The sequence below is a fragment of the Harpia harpyja genome, chromosome 4, assembly GCF_026419915.1.
Source record: "Harpia harpyja isolate bHarHar1 chromosome 4, bHarHar1 primary haplotype, whole genome shotgun sequence".
Lineage (NCBI taxonomy): Eukaryota > Metazoa > Chordata > Aves > Accipitriformes > Accipitridae > Harpia > Harpia harpyja.
In genome coordinates, this window is record NC_068943.1 from 28,938,967 (window position 1) to 28,947,606 (window position 8,640).

The 8,640-nt window shown below is 55.8% G+C and overlaps 1 protein-coding gene across 2 annotated transcripts; it reads left to right on the forward strand.

Annotated features, from left to right (window-relative positions):
- The first annotated feature begins 922 nt into the window (after positions 1 to 922).
- On the forward strand, positions 923 to 5,311 carry PCDH8 (protocadherin 8). Of its 2 annotated transcripts, none has more exons than XM_052786030.1 (3): positions 923 to 3,423; positions 3,568 to 3,778; positions 4,265 to 5,311. In XM_052786030.1, exons 1-3 carry the CDS (start codon positions 1,012 to 1,014, stop codon positions 4,636 to 4,638), a joined length of 2,997 nt encoding a protein of 998 aa, XP_052641990.1. In that variant the 5' UTR covers positions 923 to 1,011; the 3' UTR covers positions 4,639 to 5,311. The 2 variants fall into 2 exon arrangements, with proteins under 2 accessions (XP_052641990.1, XP_052641991.1); XM_052786031.1 differs by having other exon boundaries at positions 3,571 to 3,778.
- The last annotated feature ends 3,329 nt before the right edge of the window (positions 5,312 to 8,640 follow it).

Consider the following 8,640-nt stretch of genomic DNA (forward strand, 5'->3'; position numbering starts at 1 on the left):
ACATTGGTTCCTCGAATGGGATAGCCTGCCATGCTATTATATTTCTACAGCTAACGAGGGCTTCATAAGCCTTTGATACAGCCTGATCTTTGAAACCTTTCCAAATCTCCTCAAGCTTATGCTAAATCCTATTTGGAACTTTTTTTTTTCCTTTCTTTTTTTTTTTTTTTTTTTGTCGTCGCCTGCTAGTGCCCCCAGGCTTAAGAAACCCGGGCGGTGACATGCATACTAAAGCATGCGGGGACACCTCCTGAAAGGCGACTTACGGCGCTGATCACAGGCTCTCACGCGAGTAACACACCACTCCGGGCGCCCGGCTGAATGCCGACAACCCCCCCCCCCTCCCCGGCCCCCCGCACCCCGTTAATCCGCCCCGCGCCCGCGCACCCACCCGCGGCACGCCACGATATGCCACGCCACGCCACGGCACCTGTCCGCCCTGTGGCACGATTAGCAAAACAAACCCCACCGCTCGTTTTTACTCCGCGCTCCCCGCGCCGGCTCCGGAGAGAGAGAGAGAAAAAGACGGGGAGGGAAAAAAAAGAAAGAAAAAAAAATACAAAAACAATAAAATACAGAAAAAAAAAAAGAAAAAAAAAGAAAGAAAGAAAAGGGGGGGAAGGAATAGGGCCGGGAAAAAAAGGAAAAAAAAAAACCCCAAAGCTCGGAGAGTGACCGAAAACAAAGGCCCCCGCTCCCGCTCGCCGCCGGAGCCGCCCCGCTTCGGGGAGCGCCGGGGGGGGCGGGGGGACACGCGGCCGGGGCGGGGGCCGCCCGCGCCCCGCCGCTTCCCATTGGCTCCGGCGGCCGCTCATTTGCATAGCGCCGTCTATGAAAGGCGGTGCGGCGGGGTGGAGGGGGCGCAGACGGCGGCCGAGCGGGGCGGCGGGGCGGCGGCGGCGCCCGCTGGAGCGCGGTCTCGCCCGTTCACCCCGGAGCTCCGCCGTCGGGCTGAGCTCCACACACGCACCCCCCCACACACACACATACACACCCCCCCCGGCAGGGGCCATGAGCCCCCTGCGGCTGCTGGCCGTCGCCAGCCTGCTGGCCCTGTCCCGCTGTAAGACGGTGAGGTACCGCACCGACGAGGAGGGCGTGCCGGGCACGGTGATCGGTACGTTGGCCGAGGAGATGCCGGTGAAGGCGCCGGGGGAGATGAGCTTCCGCCTGATGCGGCAGTTCAGCAACAGCTCGTTGGTGCGGGTGCGGGAGGAGGACGGGCAGCTGAGCATCGGCGAAGCGGGGCTGGACCGGGAGCGGTTGTGCGGGCAGGCCCCCCAGTGCGTGCTGGCCTTCGACGTGGTGAGCTGCTGGCGGGAGCGCTACCGCCTGGTGCACGTGGAGCTGGAGGTGCGCGACATCAACGACAACGCGCCGCGCTTCCCCCGCGCCCAGATGACGCTGGAGGTGTCGGAGAGCGCCGCGCCCGGCACCCGCCTGCCGCTCGAGGTGGCCGTGGACGAGGACGTGGGCTCCAACTCCATCCAGAGCTTCCAGGTCTCCCTCAACAGCCACTTCGGCGTGGAGGCGCAGACGCGGGCGGACGGGGCGCGCTGCGCCGACCTGGTGCTGCTCCAGGAGCTGGACCGCGAGCGCCAGCCCTCCTACACGCTGGAGCTGGTGGCCAAGGACGGCGGCAGCCCGGCGCGCTCGGGCACGGCCACCGTGCGCGTCCGCGTCCTCGACGCCAACGACAATAGCCCCGCCTTTGCCCGGGGCTCGGTCACGGTGGAGCTGCCCGAGGACGCGCCGCCCGGCTCCCTGCTGCTCGACCTGGATGCCGCCGACCCCGACGAGGGCCCCAACGGCGAGGTGGTCTACGCCTTCGGCAGCCAAGTGCCCCCCGAGGCGCGACGGCTCTTCCGCCTCGACCCGCGCTCGGGCCGCCTCACGCTGGAGGCCGCCGTCGACTACGAGCGCACCCGCACCTACGAGCTGGACGTGCGCGCCCAGGACCGGGGCGCCAGCCCCCGCGCCGCCACCTGCACCGTTGTCGTGCGCCTCACCGACGTCAACGACAACGCGCCGCGCATCAGCATCAGCGCCCTCCGCGGCGCCGCCAGCGCCGCCGGCGTGGCCTACGTCAGCGAGGCAGCGGCCAGCGAGAGCTTCGTGGCCCTCGTCAGCGCCTCGGACCGCGACTCGGGCGCCAACGGGCAGGTGCGCTGCAGCCTCCGCGGCCACGACCACTTCGCCCTGCAGCGTGCCTACGAGGACAGCTACATGATCATCACCACGGCGGCGCTGGACCGCGAGCGCATCCCCGAGTACAACCTCACCGTGGTGGCCGAGGACCTGGGCTCGCCACCCTTCAAGACTGTCCGCCAGTACACGGTGCGGGTGAGCGACGAGAATGACAACGCCCCACTCTTTGCCAAGCCCCTCTACGAGGTGGCCGTGCCAGAGAACAACCCGCCGGGCGCCTACATCACCACCGTGGTGGCCCGGGACCCTGATCTCGGCCACAACGGTAAGGTCACCTACCGGCTCCTGGAGACACAGGTCATGGGGGCCCCCATCTCCACCTACGTCTCGGTGGACCCCGCCACCGGGGCCATCTATGCCCTCAGGACGTTCAACTATGAGATCCTCAAGCAGTTGGACCTGCGGATCCAGGCCACCGACGGCGGCTCCCCGCAGCTCTCCAGCAGCACCCTGGTCAAAGTGAGGATGGTGGACCAGAACGACAACCCTCCCGTCATCATCCACCCCGTGCTCACCAATGGGACGGTGGAAATCGGCGTGTCCAGCAAGACCTCCCGTGACTCCCTGGTGGCCCAGATCAAAGCTCGAGACGCGGATGATGGGGCCAATGCCGAGCTCACCTTTGCCTTCCTGGAAGAGCCCCGGCAGGACCTTTTCACTATCAACCCGAGTACCGGGGACATCGTGCTGAGGGGCGACCTCTCTGAAGAGCTGGGACAGCTGTTCAAGGTCATCCTCACCGTGACGGACAACGGCAGACCCCCCCTGGCCACGACCGCCACAGTCAACTTCCTGGTGACTGCCACTGCTCCTTCCAGCATGCAGGAGATCGCCAAGCCCAGCTCCTGGGAAGGAAAGGCTTTGCAGTGGGACATCCCTCTGATCGTGATCATCGTCCTGGCGGGCAGCTGCACCCTCCTCCTGGTGGCTATAATCACCATCGCCACCACCTGCAACAGGCGCAAGAAGGGGAACGAGATCAAAAACAACGCTTCCTTGAAGGACCAGATAGACATCTCCCACCTGGAGAAGGGCCGGCCGGAGGAGGGCAGCCAGAGGGGGAATGTCTTCGAGGTGCGAACCTTTCCCAGCAAAACCTCTTTCACCAGCCCCGACCCTTCTCCAGCTGCCGAAGAGATCTCCACCGCTGAGAGCGGCAGCGACAGCGCTTGCCTCTACGAGGGTCAGAAGAGGCTGAGAGGACCGAGCGGGGAGGTAAGGTCCCACCGGGGGGGAAGGGGGGTAGAGGTGGGAGAGGGATGTCTCGGGGGACGTGGATCGCCGCGGTGCAGTTCTGACGTTGATTTACCCTTCGCTACTTCCCTCTCTCACGTCTCCTTTAATCCCCCCCCACCCCAGCAGGGTTTTGCCGCCGCTCCGAGTTACGGCAAGGAGCCTGCTCCCCCCGTGGCCATTTGGAAGGGACACTCGTTCAACACCATCTCCAGCCGAGAGGCAGAGAAGTTCAGCGGCAAAGACAGCGGCAAAGGCGACAGCGATTTTAACGACAGCGACTCGGATATCAGCGGAGATGCCCTGAAGAAAGATCTCATCACGCACATGCAGAACGGTAAGGGCTCGGCCCCTGCTCCCGGCCGCCCCCGCGGACGGATGGATGGGCGGCCGGGGAGGTGGACGGAGGGACCCGTCCCTGGGGCGCAGGGGCTAGGTCGGGCAGCTGGAGGTGGAAACCTGACGCTGCGTGGCTCAAACAGCCCGGCTCTTCGTCTCTTTGCAGCAGGCTGCTAGATGCCGGCTGCTCTCGGCACTGAGTGCCCAGCACGAATTAGCAGATGCTGGAAGTACTGTAGTGTTGGGGTTTTTTTCCTCCCCAAAAAGCTTCCCTTAAAGTTAGGATTGTGGGGAGCGTCCCTAACAAAACGACATAACCTTCCCAAGCGTGTTTTGTCGTCGTGCCGTAGAGCATCGCCCCCCGGCTCCTGCCGTCAGTGCACTGAATCATCCCGTGACTGATAACTCTGAGGATTACGAATGATGTGGATTTATTCCTGCAGTAACGACAGGTTTCTCCTCCTCTCTCTCTCTCTGTCTCTAGGTCTGTGGGCATGCACGGCCGAGTGCAAGATCCTGGGCCACTCGGACCGCTGCTGGAGCCCCTCCTGCGGCCGAGCCAACCCTCACCCTCCTCCCCATCCTTCAGCACCCCTCTCCACCTTCTGCAAGAGCACGTCCTTGCCCCGCGATCCCCTTCGCAGGGACAACTTTTATCAAGCCCAGCTGCCCAAAACAGTGGGGCTTCAGAGCGTCTACGAGAAAGTGCTGCACAGGGACTTTGACCGGACGATCACGCTCCTCTCCCCGCCGCGCCCCGCACGGCTCCCCGACCTTCAGGAGATTGGGGTGCCCCTCTACCCAGCCCCCTCGACTAGATACCTGGGCCCCCAGACTGACGCGGCTGAGAAAGTGTAGCCCAACACGTTCCCCACCCGAGTACACACGTCCCTGCGCGCACACAACTAGGTCACTCCCTAGAGCCTTTAAGTTATTGACCAGATCCAGTGTTGTACGTGTAAATACGCAAGATGTGCCTTAAAAATGAAGTCGTTGGGAGAGATTTCCAATCACGTCAGTACTGTTTGATATTTGCAAACAAAAAAAAAAATTGTTTGTAGTTAATGTAATTTTTATGAAATGTGCAGTATTTAAATTTTTTTTTCATGTTTTCTACATCAGGTTTTTTTCTTTTTTTTTTTGCTTTTGGTTCACCCATGGCCTGCCATTTTTTGTAGTGTTTTTAACCTGTACATTGTGTAATGTAATGTTTGTACATAATGAAAATTGGTTATATTTTTATATAATAAAAGCTTAAAAAATGGGAATTCTTGCCAAAGGAACTGTCTGAAAGACACAATAATAACTAATAATAATATCCTGAATATGTAGAACCTTGTAAGGGAAATTCCTCTTTCACAGTGTAATAATAACCTAAGCAACCCAGTGTACTGAGAACTTTGCCTTGCCAAATGTGACTTGTATTTCTTGAGTCTGTGGTCAACTTAAAGTTAAGTGTTATTTAATTGCCTTTGGTTCCTGTAATCTGTGTCACTGATAAACACTAATAAAGGTTTTGTGATGTGTCGGAGGGATCTGTTCATGGATTTCATGCTTCACAGCGTAGAGGTCTTTACAGGTCAACAAAAGTATTTTCTGGAGAGAAATGCAGTGGGGAGGAGCGTGAACGATGCTACCGTTAGTCTCGCTCACCCTTCGTCTCTGGCAATACCTCACTGGAGGTTTAGCTCTAGAGATTTTAATGATGGCTTGCGGGGTGGGAGGGAGGGCTGCGTGACGGAGCTGGCCTTTGCTTTTCGCTACCTGGTCTGAGCTCTTCCAGCCTGACCCTTCACTGGTGGGAAGCGGTGTAATTTTAGTGAAGCAAGTGGGGCTATGCCTGTCAACTGAAGTGTTCGTGCTGTGCAAATACCTTTGCGTCTGCAGCCACGCGAGCACTTTGCTTTCTGATCTGGCTGAGACGTTGACTTGAGTCAAGCTGCATAGGTATGTGCTTATACATTTATCCCTTGTTAAGGCAGCCTTACTAAAGGACAGTAACGTGCATTTGTGGACATATATTTATACATCAAGAGAGATAGGCTTATGTTTGTGCACAAACCAGAAAGAATAGATGCTGATTATGTTGAGATTGTCTGTGACACACATTCTGTCTCCTCCCAGAAATGACAGTCCTGAAAAAAATCATACAGAGCTTTGAAATTCCCTCCCCTCAAGGTTTCAAGCTAAAAGCAGTTCTCAAATCCTTCCGCTGAAATCAGGTATAGAATAGCATTTAACGAAACAAACTGAAATATGAGCGTTTCTTCCTGTGTTCAAAAAAACGCTTACACCAGAGATAACACTTCTACTGGAGTTTTAATATTAGATTGAACTTTTCCAAAAGGAATAGCTGCTCCTCACTTGGAGTATACAATTTCACATTTTGTACAAATCAATAATCCAGAGATATGTACATGGCAAAGCTTTTGGTTTTTACCGTGAATTCTTCAATTATATGTCTAATTAGTATGGTACACATATATAGAAGATGACTCACAAAGAAAATAAAAAGCCGCCTTAGACGTAAACGAGGCCCTATTAGACTTTGCGTCTCAAAATGTAAGTAGAAAACAGTATCCCACTTGCATGTCCCTTAACCAACAGAAATTCCCCCCAACTTCCAGCTTTCCCAAGCCCACGTAGCAAGAGTGGCAGAGCCTGACCAAGTTTTTATGCACACATGGTCTGAGTTTTAACAGGGCCTTCATAGAAGTCACTACGTGAAGATTTGTGGTGGGCAGAGAGCTTCCAGAGGCTGAAGGGAATTGAAATCAGGCTGACGCAAGACTCAGCTGGGAAGCGATGTCTGTGTAAGAGCTTTTATGGGCAGGAAAATAGGTGAGCGTTTCTGGCGATTCGTCTAAACCCGGTAGTAAAAAATCATGATGCGTCTAATGAACTAAGAGGGTCATCTTGGTTAAATTTAGAGCTGAAGCTGGGGCTGAGGGCTGGGTGCTGAGAAGGAAGGCTGGGAGCCTCCCTGCCAGCTAATCATCAGCGATGCAGAGCAGCAAGCCTGCATGTGAAGTAATTGGTCATAACTCTGAACGCGGGGAGGGAAAGGCTCTACGTCACACAAGCAGGGCAGTCTGATCAGCTGGTTCTTCCTCAGCTAGTTCAAAAGCCTGGGTTCCACACTGCAACCCCTCCACAGCAGGTCCCCAGGCTCTCCTGAGGGAGGCTGGCAGAAGGTCACCGCAGCCGACGGACAGTTCATCGCCTTGGGTTGAGGTGTCCAATTCCCGCTGTTGCCTGCAACAGAACCTGTGCGCTTCTGCGTCGATGCTCCTCGCTGCCTAGCCAGGAGTTTGGGCCACCCCAGTGTGAGGCAGTCTTGAAATGAGGGGAAAATAAAGTCACCTGTTCCCATTCCCAAAGCAGCTTTCAGCAGCAAGCAGCTACAGTCTCGCTGGGGTCAGGGATCTGTCTGTTCTGGGGTCCTACGTGCTGCCAGTAAAATGTGGGAATTCATCCACTCAGCATTTAAATCTGAGCCTGTCACTTTGCAGGGATTCTCTGGCTAGTGGAAAGATATGGACCTCTTCTGAGAGCTTCTGACCTTGGCTTGGGGACAGCTCGGGTGCGTCACTGAAGCTCCTGATCTCCCCTTTGCCTCTAAGGGCGAGGGGCAGCAGCCCAGACTCCTTTAACTTTTAGGTGCCTAAAATTAGGTGAGGGAAATCCCCGAGCTCCATCAGACAAGAGCGCGCATCGGCCAAAATGCAGATGAGTGGAGAGGGGAGCCCAGCGCTTAGCTCCTGGGCAGGGCCCCTCGAGTCAAACATTTGCTCCATCGCTGCTATTTCACGGTGTACATCCCGTTTTTTTTCTTTTAGTTTTTGATTAACATAACTGAGATTTTTGCTAACATACTTCAGAAATTAATACAGGCCTATCAATTAAATTCCATTTACTCACCAAGCTTGGTGAGGCATCAGCCCTGTGTCACACACAGCAGACGAGACTGTGCGGCCACACAACCTCTCCGTGGCAGAGAGCTGCCCTCTCCTGCCTGCCTTTCCCCTGCTCGGGGCAGAGGTGAGGAGGGGCTGCAGGGACACGGGACTGGAGACAGCACTCTTTCGCTGAGCCAGCATTAATTCTGTGGCCCAAACTGGCTACAGCAGCTGGACATCACAAAAACCCTAACACTGAGCTTGAGCCTGCTCCCGCAGAAGTCTCTGGTAGTCGCCTATGATGGAGCAAAGCACCCTCAGCTCCCTTCACAGTCAGCGGGGAGAAATAGGCACTTTTAGGACGTGAATCATCTCCTCCTGAGCCAGCCACTGAAAATAGGTCTGGTGTATTGCACTGGGAGAAGTTCCCCATCCCTCCCTACATGCAGCCTGCAGCGGTGGTAGATGTTTGCACTGCAGACATCCAACATCTAGTGAAACGAATCTCACCCTATGTGCTTCCAAAAACTGCCAGGTAGTTTGCTGTTAGCAATCGCCATGAGACCATCCGATCTGAGCATACTGACCGTGAAATGCCTTGTCTCCTGAGTGCCCCAGAAATGTTCTGGGACTGCAGGCTTGCAGCTGCCACCCTGGAGACCTTGGGCAGACATCCAAATCTGTTTTAATTGTCAATAAATTAAATTAATTTTCCGAAAGTCTAGACTGTTTTGCCTGTGACGGTAATTGGTAAGTGATCTCTCTGTATCTATCTTGACCCATGAGCTTTTTCATCTGATTTTCTCCCCATGTCCTGTTGAGGAGGGAGAGTGAGTGAGCAGCTAGGTGGGGGTCTGGCTGCTGACCAAGGTCAACCCACCACAAACACCAAGAGAACAAGATCCCAGAGATGCCTCCTGTGCCGCTTTAGCCAAAAAAATAAAGTCAAATTCCCACTGAC

What these genes read in the sequence shown, in the direction of transcription:
- PCDH8 (XM_052786030.1), top strand. Translation starts at nt 1,012, where the DNA reads ATGAGCCCCCTGCGGCTGCTGGCCGTCGCCAGCCTGCTGGCCCTGTCC. An exon ending in TGAGAGGACCGAGCGGGGAG is followed by an intron (nt 3,424 to 3,567) that starts GTAAGGTCCCAC and finishes CCCCCACCCCAG; the next exon opens with CAGGGTTTTGCCGCCGCTCC. An exon ending in CATCACGCACATGCAGAACG is followed by an intron (nt 3,779 to 4,264) that starts GTAAGGGCTCGG and finishes CTCTGTCTCTAG; the next exon opens with GTCTGTGGGCATGCACGGCC.